Source organism: Corythoichthys intestinalis, chromosome 9 (genome assembly GCF_030265065.1).
Source record: "Corythoichthys intestinalis isolate RoL2023-P3 chromosome 9, ASM3026506v1, whole genome shotgun sequence".
NCBI lineage: Eukaryota > Metazoa > Chordata > Actinopteri > Syngnathiformes > Syngnathidae > Corythoichthys > Corythoichthys intestinalis.
The window spans coordinates 55,639,123-55,652,699 of NC_080403.1; the positions used below are offsets into that span (position 1 = coordinate 55,639,123).

The 13,577-nt window shown below is 38.4% G+C and overlaps 1 protein-coding gene across 6 annotated transcripts in view; it reads left to right on the forward strand.

The window, feature by feature from the left end:
* unm_sa1614 (un-named sa1614) overlaps positions 1–13,362 on the forward strand; it is a 34,244-nt gene extending 20,882 nt beyond the window's left edge. For 2 of the 6 annotated variants that reach the window (XM_057846645.1, XM_057846647.1), the window contains 5 exons: positions 5,837–5,897; positions 5,980–6,020; positions 6,093–6,244; positions 6,311–6,442; positions 12,996–13,362. In XM_057846645.1, the coding sequence (XP_057702628.1) occupies positions 5,837–5,897; positions 5,980–6,020; positions 6,093–6,244; positions 6,311–6,442; positions 12,996–13,070 (461 nt within the window). In that variant the 3' untranslated portion in view covers positions 13,071–13,362. Of the gene's footprint in view, positions 1–5,836; positions 5,898–5,979; positions 6,021–6,092; positions 7,115–12,995 lie in introns of those variants that run through there. The other 4 variants (XM_057846642.1, XM_057846646.1, XM_057846643.1 and 1 more) reach the window with 3 other exon arrangements.
* The last annotated feature ends 215 nt before the right edge of the window (positions 13,363–13,577 follow it).

Below are 13,577 nucleotides of genomic sequence, written 5' to 3' on the forward strand. Positions count from 1 at the left end.
AAATCAACTGTGGGAGCAATTATTAGAAAATGGAAGACATATAAGGCCACTGATAATCTCCCTCGATCTGGGGCTCCATGCAAGATCTCACCCCGTGGCGTCAAAATGATAACAAGAAAGGTGAGCAAAAATCCCAGAACCACACGGGGGGACCTAGTGAATGACCTACAGAGAGCTTGGACCACAGTAACAAAGGCTACTATCAGTAACAAAATGCGGCGCCAGACGCACCAGACGTGTCCCCCTGCTGAAGAAAGTACACGTCCAGGCCCGTCTGCGGTTCGCTAGAGAGCATTTGGATGATCCAGAAGAGGACTGGGAGAATGTGTTATGGTCAGATGAAACCAAAATAGAACCTTTTGGTAGAAACAAAGGTTCTCGTGTTTGAAGGAGAAAGAATACTGAAATGCATCCGAAGAACACCATACCCACTGTGAAGCATGGGGGTGGAAACATCATGCTTTGAGGCTGTTTTTCTGCAAAGGGACCAGGACGACTGTTCTGTGTAAAGGAAAGAATGAATGGGGCCATGTATCGAGAGATTTTGAATGAAAATCTCCTTCCGTCAGCAAGGGCATTGAAGATGAGATGTGGCTGGGTCTTTCAGCATAACAATGATCCCAAACACACAGCCAGTTCAACAAAGGAGGGGCTTCGTAAGAAGCATTTCAAGGTCCTGGAGTGGCCGAGCCAGTCTCCAGATCTCAACCCAATAGAAAATCTGTGGAGGAAGTTGAAAGTCTGTGTTGCCCAACGACAGCCCCAAAACATCACCGCTCTAGAGGAGATCTGCGTGGAGGAATGGGCCAAAATACCAGCAACGGTGTGTGAAAAGCTTGTGAAGAGTTACAGAAAACGCATGGCCTCCGTTATTGCCAACAAAGGGTACATGACAAGGTATTGAGATGAACTTTTGGTATTGACCAAATACTTATCTTCCACCATGATTTGCAAATAAATTCTTTAAAAATCAAACAATGTGATTTTCTGTTTTTATTTCCCACATTCTGTCTCTCATGGTTGAGGTTTACCCATGTTGACAATTACAGGCCTCTGTAATATTTTCAAGTGGGAGAACTTGCACAATTAGTGGTTGACTAAATACTTATTTGCCCCACTGTACTTGGTAGCAGAACCTTTAGACAAAATAACTGCAAACAACCGCTTCCAGTATCCATCAATGAGTTTCTTACAATGCTCTGCTGGAATTTTAGACCTTTCTTCTTTGGCCAACCACTCCAGGTCTCTGAGATTTGTAGGGTGCCTTCTCCAAACTGGCATTTTCAGATCTCTCCACAGGTGTTCTATGGGATTCAGGTCTGGCCACTTTAGAAGTCTACAGTGCTTTCTCTCAAACCATTTTCTAGTGCTTTTTGAAGTGTGTTTTGGGTCATTGTCCTGCTGGAAGACCCATGAGCTCTGAGGGAGACCTAGCTTTCTCACACTGGGCTGCAAAATTTGTTGGGAGTCTTCAGACTTCATTATGCCATGCACACAGTCAAGCAGTCCAGTGCCAGAGGGAGCAAAACAACCCCAAAACATCAGGGAACCTCCGCCATGTTTGACTGTGAGGACCTGTTTCTTTTCTTTGAAGGCCTCGTTTTTCTTCCTGTAAACTCTATGTTGATGCCTTTTCCCAAAAAGCTCTATGTTTGTCTCATCTGACACGAGAACATTCTTCCAAAACTTTTTTTTTTTTTGGCTTTCTTAGCCAAGTTTTGGCAAACTCCAGCCTGCCATTTTTATGTTTCTGGGTCAGAAGTGGGGTCTTCCTGGGTATCCTACCATAGAGTCCCTTTTCATTCAGACGCCGACGGATAGTACGCGTTGACACAGTTGTACCCTCGGACTGTGGGACAGCTTGAACATCTTTGGATGTTAGTCGAGGTTCTTTATCCACCATCCACGCAATCCTCCACTGAAATTTCTCGTCAATTTTTCCTTTGCGTCCACATCTTGGGAGGTTAGCAACAGTGCTTTACACTTGTTGATGACACTGCGCACGATGGACACAGGAACATTCAGGTCTTTGGAGATGGACTAATAGCCTTGAGATTGCCCATGCTTTCTCACAATTTTGCTTCTCAAGTCCTCAGACACTTCTTTGGCCTTCTTTCTTTTCTCCATGCTCAATGTGGTACAAACAAGGACAGAGGTTGAGTCAACTTAAATCCATTTTAACTGGCTGCAAGTGTGATTTAGCTATTGCAACCACCTGTTATGTGCCACAGGTAAGTAACAGGTGGTGTTAATGACACAAATTAGAGAAGCATCACTTGATTTTTCAAAGGTTGCCAATACTTTTTGGAGTTTGGTGTACAATGATAATGATTTTTTTCCCCCCCATTCTCTTTTGTGTTTTTCATTGCAAGTAAAATCAATTAAGATATTACTACCCAATCATTTGGAATTGCAATCATTTTCTAGGGGAAATTGAGCATTATCTGACAAAATTGCAGGGGTCCAGGGGAGACTTGGAGCAGTTGGCTCCAAAAATCTAAAATTCCAGCAGAACATTGTAAGAAACTCATTGATGGATACTGGAAGCGGTTGTTCACAGTTATTTTGTTTAAAGGTTGTGCTCCCAAGTATTAGGCTGAGCGTGGCAATACTTTTGTCCGGCCCATTTTTGCAGTTTTGTGTAAAATTATAATTTTTTTTCCCCATTCTCTTTTGCGTTTTTTCATTGCAAGCAAAATAAACGAAGCTATTACTACCAAAGCATTTGTAATTGCTATCATTATCTGGGTGAAATTGAGCATTATCTGACGGAATTGCAGGTGTGCCAATACTTTTGGCCAGCACTGTAGGACAATTTTGAAATTTGGCCTAATTGGGGGTCTCGGTCGGAACTTCAAGTCACCAGAGTGTTTTCCGCTATAGACCCTACTCACATGACATCACAACCACGCCCCCGCACCATATTGTCCGTCAACTCATCGTGTTGACGCATTACCGCTGCGTAAATTCCTCCTATTATGGCGTGTTTTTCTGCTCGTTAACATTAATAATCAAAATGGTGAAGGCGTGTGTGGCGGTCGGTTGCAATAACAGAGAAGATAGACGGAGAGACTTGAAGTTCTACCGTATTCCGAGAGACCCGGAGAGGAGAGCGAGATGGACTGCTGCAATTCGACGAGAAAACTGGGCTCCAAACGATAACCACAGATTATGTAGTAGTCATTTTATATCTGGTAAGATGCATTTAATATATATTTAGAGGGTTTTGGGCTGACAACCACAATTAAGATCATTGTTAGGCTAATCGCCGACAAATACAGTTGCCATACAATTAATTTACAATTTCACTATTGAGGTCAAAAGCCAAAAAACAAAATTCAACTATGGACAATCTGGAGTAGTGCTATCGCACTTCATATTTATTACATATTATATATGTATGTAGTGAGAGTGCTATCGCTAAACCATATAAACATTAAAAGCCCTAGCTCCATTGACAAATGACATGAAATACATTAGACTTGACAGCGGATGTTAGCAAGAACAAAAGATTTTGAATTGAAAATTTTGTAACTCACCTTCCCGAGCACAAGATAGATTCTTGCCAAATTTTCGTGGACGAGGACCTGTTTCACCCAACCAGCAACGAAGTATTTATAAGCCTCCAAGCTCTTAAAGTTTTTCAAACTTTCGTGAGAATAGGCTGATTTTGTGTGGACAAGATAGTTGTAAATATCAGGGTAGCATATGTCAGGCAGAGACGGCGAAGACAGCGGGTCGAAAAACATCGATTTAGGCATCAAATATGGATCTGGCGAATGGATAAACTGAAGCTTTTCCACAATACGCCTTTTATGCAACGCATCCAAAGAGTTTACAGCGTCAGATAACACCGGGGCTTCCATGAATTGCTCTATAAATTGCACGACTGATTGAAACCATTGAGAATAGGGCGAAAAAATGACTGACAATATGGCGGCCGGATACAGCGACACGTCATTTTGTGACGTAGGTGAGTAGGGTCTATATATAAATTATATCATTCAACTAATTGGCTGCCATTGACATCACTAGTCGTTCAATCCATTTTGAATTGGAGGGGTCGTAAAATATAGGCGTCGTAAAGTTGAAATCACCTAAGTCTGGTACGTCGTAACCCGGGGACTACCGGTATTATGTTTTGATTTTTATATATGGTGGAAAACACTAAGGTGACTTGAAGTTCAGCTCTCAGACCCAAAATTTGGCCAAATTTCAAAATTGTCCGACATGCATGTGTGATACATCATTGGAAAGGTTAAAATCTCAATTTTCTGGGGGAAGAAAAATTTTGAACAGGAGGGCATTTAAAAAATAATAATAATAAATTAAACTACAAAATCCTAACTGGAGGTGAGAGCATATTTAAAGACGCCATGACTTTAACGAGATATTATCGCGTACTTACCTCTGTTCGATCCAAAAACTCTATGTAGCACGTATCACTGAGTGTCAAGACTGTGAATGTCCAGAGCCGGATTTTTGGGGGATTTTATGGGTAAAACATGGTAATATAACAAGGGTTGCGGTGCAAAAATCGCAGACAAGGAGTGGTCGAGATTTTAAAATATATATATTTACTAGGGCTGTCAAAATTATCGCGTTAACGGGCGGTAATTAATTTTTAAAAATTAATCACGTTAAAATATTTGACATTTAACGCACATGCCCCGCTCAAACAGATTAAAATGACAGCACAGTGTCATTTCCATTTGTTACATGTGTTTTTTGGTGTTTTGTCGCCCTCTGCTGGCGCTTGGGTTCGACTGATTTTATGGGTTTCAGCACCATGAGCATTGTGTAATTATTGACATCAACAATGGCGAGCTATTAGTTTATTTTTTGTTTGAAAATTTTACAAATGTTATTAAAACGAAAAACATTGAGGAGTTTTAATATAAAATTTCTATAACTTGTACTAACATTTATTCATTTTAAGTCTTTCTATCCATGGATCGCTTTAACAGAATGTTAACAATGTTAATGCCATCTTGTTGATTTATTGTTATAATAAATACAGAACTTATGTACAGTATGTTGAATGTATATATCCGTCTTGTGTCTTATCTTTCCATTCCATCAATAATTTACAGAAAAATATGGCATATTATATAGTTTGAATTGCGATTAATTACGATTAATTAATTTTTAAACTGTGATTAACTCAATTAAAAATTTCAATCGTTGAACAGCCCTAATATTTACCCTTTTAAACGTTCTAAACTTTTCTTTGTTTGGATCAATTATTTATCATCTAACATATCGGGGAAAATGCGACAGTAACCAAAAAAACACAATTAAGCGATCGCTATGAGGTAGATATCCGTGACTTGTTTACAGACGCCAAATTTTTCATTGTGACGTAATTTTTTTTTTTTTTTTTTAAACCAAATATTAGACATCAATGAATGATTCTAAGCTAAAAATGACAGACATTTTGAATAATAAATATAATTAATTACCTTAGTTTTATGGCTGGTTTAAAACAAAAGCGGTTGCGCGACGTCTGTAAAAACGGGGTTTCCAGGGTAAAACGGACAAATTAAAAATAGTTTGGAGGCTTAGTGTGCCATGAATCTGCTATGGCAGCAAATAGACATATTGTTCTATCAAACACAACAGTTCTTTTGGCTTAAAATATAGTTTATTTTAAAGAGGGGTGCAGGAGCAGAAACTGCTTTTTCAGTCTTGCCTGTGTTTTCCACCATATTTAGTCATTCTTACAGTATTTTTTGCTTTCATCGCCATTTACGGCCTTCAGTGTCAGCTAATGAGTTAAATGACTGCCCTTTTAAGGATTTCCATTGACAACAGTCTGTCACTATCTTGTGTGTAGATTATGGGATGCCGGCCAATCACGGGAGGATCTCCAGTGATGCGGATTCATCTTTTCAGAAGTATGAGAGTATGAAAATGAACAAAAATACAGGTAAAACTCACTTGTGTTGACGACCCATCTGTTTGTGCCCGTTCGTCCAGTCCGTTGTCTCTCAGCTCGCTGACCGAACGTCCAGATAGAGGTACTTCCTGTCCATTCGCACTCGTGCCCAAATAAGGAAAAGTCAACACCGTGACGTCTTCGCGTCTTCCAGCCTATCGCAGAGCAGACAGCGACACGAGCGGTGCCCGCCGTCAGCACCCTAGGAGAGCCTCTCCCAACGGCTCATCGGTCAATCGCCGCTCGCAGAGCTTCGAGAGCACTGGCCGAGGCCCTGCCCCTCAGCCGCTCCCACGCAGGTCGCTGGTGAGTGGTAGTATTTCGCCAGTGTGGAGAAACAGACGCTCACGTCGGGGATTTCGTGTCCGGCAGCCTCGGGGAAGTCGAGGGGCCGCCCGTCGGGTCCGGGCGCTTTACGACTGCGAGGCCGACCACCATGATGAGCTGAGCTTCAGCGAGGGGCAAGTCTTGGTGGTCCTGGGGCAGGAGGATCCCGACTGGTGGGTGAGTATTTTTACACGTAAATATCGGGACATCTACTCAAACGAAAACGGCGTAATTTTCAAATTACAGGAGCAATAGGGATGTCCCTGATCAGATCCCGTGATCGGAAATCAGGCCATTTTTCAGAGGATCGGGAATCAGGTGAAAAGAATCGGGGTTTTAATCTAAAAAGATTAGCCCTTAAAAATATGAAAAAAAATAAAAAAGAATCCAGAAATACAATTACTTTGCCAAAAGAAAATATACACGTTTTATACTCCGTAACACTCCCGGAAAAAGCCGAAGAAAAACTGTAGACAGCACAGTACTGCAAAATATTTGGAACTTTTGTTCAAGTTAAAAAAGGAAGAAAAAAAAAAACGGATTGTTGCGATCAAAAATGATCGTTTGTGCCATTATAGCTTTTTTTTTTGTTTTTGTTTTTATATTAATGAATCTTTTATAGGGCGGAAAACAGACAAGGCTGAAAAAGCACTTTCTGCTCTTGCAAATTCATGGCGCGTTAAGCCCCTGAACTATTTTTAATTTGTCCGTTTTACCCTGGAGACCCCCGTTTACAAACGTCGCGCAACCACTTGTTTCAGTCCAGCCATTAAAAGTATTTACATTTATTGTTCGAAATATCTGTCATTTTTAGCTTAGAATCATAAATTGATGTCTAATATTTAGTTTAAAAAAAAAAAACGACTAAACTAGGGCTGTCAAAATTATCTCGTTAATGGACGGTAATTAATTTTTTAAATTAATCACGTTAAAATATTTGACGCAATTAACGCACATGCCCCGCTCAAAATGACAGCAGAGTGTAATGTCCGCTTGTTATTTGTTTTTTGGTGTTTGCCGCCCTGGCGCTTGGGTCCAACTGATTTTATCTTTCAGCACGAGTGAGCATGGTGTAATTATTGACATCAACAATGGCGAGCTATTTATTTTTTGATTGAAAATTTTACAAATTTTAATAAAACGAAAACATTAAGAGGGGTTTTAATATAAAATTTCTATAACTTGTACTAACATTTATCTTTTAAGAATTACAAGTCTTTCTATCCATGGATCGCTTTAACAGAATGTTAATAATGTTGATTTATTGTTATCATAAACTAATACAGTACTTATGTACCGTATGTTGAATGTATATATCCGTCTTGTGTCTTATCTTTCCATTCCAACAATAATTTACAGAAAAATATGGCGTATTTTATAGATGGTTTGAATTGCGATTAATTAATTTTTAAGCTGTAATTAACTCGATTAAAAATGTCAATCGTTTGACAGCCCTACTTTAAACTTATTATTCACTCGTGTATTTTAAACAAATTACGTCACAATGAAAAAAATGGGGTCTGGAAATAAGTCACGGATATCTGCCTCATAACTATCACTTAATTGTTTTTAAAAAAATTTTTTTTGTTACTATGGCATCTTCTACAATATTTTAGATGATAAATAATCGATCCAAACAAAGAAACATTGGAAAAAACAAAAGTGTTTAAAAGGATAAATATATGAAAAAGAAAATCTCGACCACTCCTTGATGCCTGCGATTTATGCACCGCGACCCTCGTTATATTACCATGTTTCACCCATAAAATCCCCCCAAAATCCGGCTGTGGCCATTCATAGCTGTGTCTTGACACTCGGTGATATATGCTACATGGAGTTTTTGGATCGAACAGAGGTATTTATGCTCTCTCGTGCTCTCACCTCCAGTTTGGATTTTGCTCTTTTTTTTTTTAAAATGCCCTCCAGTTTAAAAAGTTTACTTCCCCCAGAAAATTGAGATTTTAAGCGTTCCAATGATGTATCACACATGCATATAGGACAATTTTGAAATTTGGCCAAATTGGGGTCTAAGAGCAGAACTTCAAGTCACCTGAGTGTTTTCCGCTATAGGTCAATATGAGGACACCAGCCCCTCCACGTTGTCCAATTCACTCCAAACTGGTCACAAATGTTTGTGCTACATTTGTGTGTGGAGCGGATTGGACAATGTTGGAGAGCTGTGATGTCATGTGATTTTTTAAAAATTAAACGTCAAAATTATCACGTTAACGGGCGGTAATTAATTTTTTAAATTAATCACGTTAAAATTAGGGGTGTCAAACGATTAAAATGTAATTCATCGCAATTCAAACCATCTATAAAATATGCCATATTTTTCTGTAAATTATTGTTGGAATGGAAAGATGAGACAAGACGGATATAAACATTCAACATACATAAGTACTGTATTTGTTTATAAAACAATAAATCAACAAGATGGCATTACCATTATTAATATTCTGTTAAAGCGATCCATGGATAGAAAGACTTGTAGTTCTTAAAAGATAAATGTTAGTACAAGTTATAGAAATTTTATATTAAAACCCCTCTTAATGTTTTCGTTTCAATAAAATTTGTAAAATTTTCAATCAAAAAAATAAACTAGTAGCCCGCCATTGTTGATGCCAATTACTTACACAATGCTCATGGGTGCTGAAGCCTATAAAATCAGTCGCACCCAAGCGCCAGCAGAGGGCGAGAAACTCTGAAAAACACAACAAGTACACATTTCACTGTGCTGTCATTTTAATGTTTGTGCGTTAATTGTGTCAAATATTTTAACGTGATTAATTTTTTAAAAATTAATTACGGCCCGTTAACGCCATAATTTTGACAGCCCTAGTTAAAATATTTCACACATTTAACACACGTCCCGCTCAAACAGATTTAGTGCTGCAACGATTAATCGATGAACTCGAGTATTCGATTAGGAAAAAAAGATTCGAATGAATTTTTTCTGCTTCGAGTATTCGTTTAATTGAAGTGGCGTTGTAGTGGTTGCATTTAGTTTTACAGATTTGGGTGGATACACTGCCCTCTAGTCTGCCTCATTTCACATCCAGAATCCAGCTGCTCCATGTTAAGACCAACATAAGCTAAATTTTGTTTGAGCTAATGTTTTTTTTTTTTTAAATTAGGTATTATGTATAGTCACCCGTTTTTGTAGGAATATGTGTCTGAACCATTTAGTAAGATCATTGTGGGAAAAAAAAAAAAAACGTTAGCGTTTTAATAGATTTTGAGCTAGCGGACTTTTGCTATGTAAGTCAGCCAATTGTTCTTTTATTGTACATAGATCCTTATTTATTTTTATACCGTTTGTGGCTCACCTCAGGTATTTTGATTTTTTTGTGTTCCTTATCCGATTACTCGATTATTCAAACTAACTAGTTCATCGATTATCAACTACTAAAATAATCGATAGCTGCAGCCCTAAACAGATTAAAATGACTGCACAGTGTAATGTCCACTTGTTGTGTTTTTTTGTGTTTTGTCGCCCTCTGCTGGCGCATGGGTGCGACTGATTTTATAAGTTTCAGTACCATGAGCATTGTGTAATTATTGACATCAACAATGGCGAGCGACTAGTTTTTTTTTTTGTTTGAGAAATTTACAAATTTTATTAAAACGAAAACATTAAGAGGGGTTTTAATATAAAATTTCTGTAACTTGTACTAACATTTATCTTTTAAGAACTACAAGTCTTTCTATCGATGGATCGCTTTAACAGAATGTTAATAATGTTAATATCATCTTGATTTGTCATAATAAACAAAGACAGTACTTACAGTGCCTTGCAAAAGTATTCGGCCCCCTTGAATCTTGCAACCTTTCGCCACATTTCAGGCTTCAAACATAAAGATTTGAAATTTAATTTTTTTGTCAAGAATCAACAACAAGTGGGACACAATCGTGAAGTGGAACAACATTTATTGGATAATTTAAACTTTTTGAACAAATAAAAAACTGAAAAGTGGGGGGTGCAATATTATTCGGCCCCTTTACTTTCAGTGCAGCAAACTCACTCCAGAAGTTCAGTGAGGATCTCTGAATGATCCAATGTTGTCCTAAATGACCGATGATGATAAATAGAATCCACCTGTGTGTAATCAAGTCTCCGTATAAATGCACCTGCTCTGTGATAGTCTCAGGGTTCTGTTTAAAGTGAAGAGAGCATTATGAAAACCAAGGAACACACCAGGCAGGTCCGAGATACTGTTGTGGAGAAGTTTAAAGCCGGATTTGGATACAAAAAGATTTCCCAAGCTTTAAACATCTCAAGGAGCACTGTGCAAGCCATCATATTGAAATGGAAGGAGCATCAGACCACTGCAAATCTACCAGGACCCGGCCGTCCTTCCAAACTTTCTTCTCAAACAAGGAGAAAACTGATCAGAGATGCAGCCAAGAGGCCCATGATCACTCTGGATGAACTGCAGAGATCTACAGCTGAGGTGGGAGAGTCTGTCCATAGGAAAACAATCAGTCGTACACTGCACAAATCTGGCCTTTATGGAAGAGTGGCAAGAAGAAAGTCATTTCTCAAAGATATACATAAAAAGTCTCGTTTAAAGTTTGCCACAAGCCACCTGGGAGACACACCAAACATGTGGAAGAAGGTGCTCTGGTCAGATGAAACCAAAATTGAACTTTTGGCCACAATGCAAAACGATATGTTTGGCGTAAAAGCAACACAGCTCATCACCCTGAACACACCATCCCCACTGTCAAACATGGTGGTGGCAGCATCATGGTTTGGGCCTGCTTTTCTTCAGCAGGGACAGGGAAGATGGTTCAAATTGACGGGAAGATGGATGCAGCTAAATACAGGAACATTCTGGAAGAAAACCTGTTGGTATCTGCACAAGACCTGAGACTGGGACGGAGATTTATCTTCCAACAGGACAATGATCCAAAACAAAGCCAAATCTACAATGGAATGGTTCAAAAATAAACGTATCCAGGTGTTAGAATGGCCAAGTCAGTCCAGACCTTAATCCAATCGAGAATCTGTGGAAAGAGCTGAAGACTGCTGTTCACAAACACTCTCCATCCAACCTCACTGAGCTCGAGCTGTTTTGCAAGGAAGAATGGGCAAGAATGTCAGTCTCTCGATGTGCAAAACTGATAGAAACATACCCCAAGCGACTTGCAGCTGTAATTGGAGCAAAAGGTGGCGCTACAAAGTATTAACGCAAGGGGGCCGAATAATATTGCACGCCCCACTTTTCAGTTTTTTATTTGTTAAAAAAGTTTAAATTATCCAATAAATTTTGTTCCACTTCACGATTGTGTCCCACTTGTTGTTGATTCTTGACAAAAAATTAAAATTTTATATCTTTGTTTGAAGCCTGAAATGTGGCGAAAGGTTGCAAGGTTCAAGGGGGCCGAATACTTTTGCAAGGCACTGTATATATATATATATATATATATATATATATTTTTTTTTTAATTAAATTTTTATTTTTATTATATTATTATATATTATTTAAGAGATAAAGACGCCATGATTTTAACGAGATATTATCGTGTACTTACCACTGTTTGATCCAAAAACTCTATGTAGCATAATATAACAAGGATCGCGGTGCAGAAATCGCAGACAAGGAGTGGTCGAGATTTTTTTTTAATATATTTACTAGGGCTGTCAAAATTATCGCGTTAACGGGCGGTAATTATTTTTTAGTTAATCACGTTAAAATATTTGACGCAGTTAACGCACATGCCCTGCGAAACAGATTAAAATGACAGCACAGTGTCATGTCCATTTGTTACTTGTGTTTTTTGTTTTGTCGCCCTCTGCTGGCGCTTGGGTGCGACTGATTTGATATGTTTCAGCACCATGAGCATTGTGTAATTATTGACATCAACAATGGCAAGCTACTAGTTTATTTTTTATTTGAAAATTTTACAAATTTTATTAAAACGAAAACATTGAGGGGTTTTAATATAAAATTTCTATAACATGTACTAACATTTATCTTTTAAGAACTACAAGTCTTTCTATCGATGGATCGCTTTAACAGAATGTTAATAATGTTAATATCATCTTGATTTGTTATAATAAACAAAGACAGTACTTATGTACAGTATGTTGAATGTATATATCCGTCTTGTGTCTTATCTTTCCATTCCAACAATAATTTACAGAAAAACATGGTATATTTTATATATGGTTTGAACTGCGATTAATTACGATTAATTAATTTTTAAGCTGTGATTAACTCGATTAAAAATTTTAATCGTTTGACAGCACAAGTTAATACACTATTTAAAAACCCATAATATCACAAATGACATTTTTTTGAGGCACAAACGTTTGCAACCAGTTTGAAGCGAATCGGACAATGTGGGGGGCTGGTGACTTCAGATTGACCCATAAATTAATCATTAATATCTCCATAATTATAGTGGCACACAAACACCGTTTTTATTTGAATTTTACAACATAGGGGGGCCAACTTCACTCTAATCTCGTAGTGCACGTACACCCAAGATGCATGCACACACACGTACTCATAGTGCAAGTACACGCAAGTACATGCGCTCCTACATACTTGTAGTGCATTTAGCCATAAGTATTTGGACGTGTACAGGAAAGGAAAACTAAAGCAATATGTCATTTTGTATGTGAAAAGCCAAGAAAATGCAGTTATGGAATATGAAATGTGTGCATTTTGACCACAAATAATGACTATTTAAAATGTGTGTGTGTGTGTCTACTTGGCAGCACGGCTACATTGAAGAGAAGCCAGAGCAGCGAGGCTTGTTCCCCTCTTCCTTCGTGCAGCCCATGTCAAACTGATTGTACAACATTGCACACTCCCACAACACATACACACACCCACACAGGAGAAGCACACTCGAATGAAAGCTTCCAGCTGCCTTCAAAGACGCCTCAGCGGCAAGTAGCACGTCACTTCCTGCCTTTTGCCTCACAAACAGAAACACAAAAACATGGTGAGCGTTCGAAAACAACCAATAAAATGCATACCAAGGGAAAAAAGACGTTCATGTTTCACTGCCAATGACGGCGCTTAACGTTCATTGGCGCCAATGAGTTACAGTGGGGCAAATAAGCATTTAGTCAACCACTAATTGTGCAGGTTCTCCTACTTGAAAAGATTAGAGGCCTGTAATTGTCAACATGGGTAAACCTCAACCATGAGAGACAGAATGTGGAAAAAAAAAAAAACTGAAAATCACATTGTTTGATTTTAAAAGAATTTATTTCTAAATTTGAGTGGAAAATAAGTATTTGGTCAATACTAAAAGTTCATCTCAGGACTTTGTTATGTCCCCTTTGTTGACA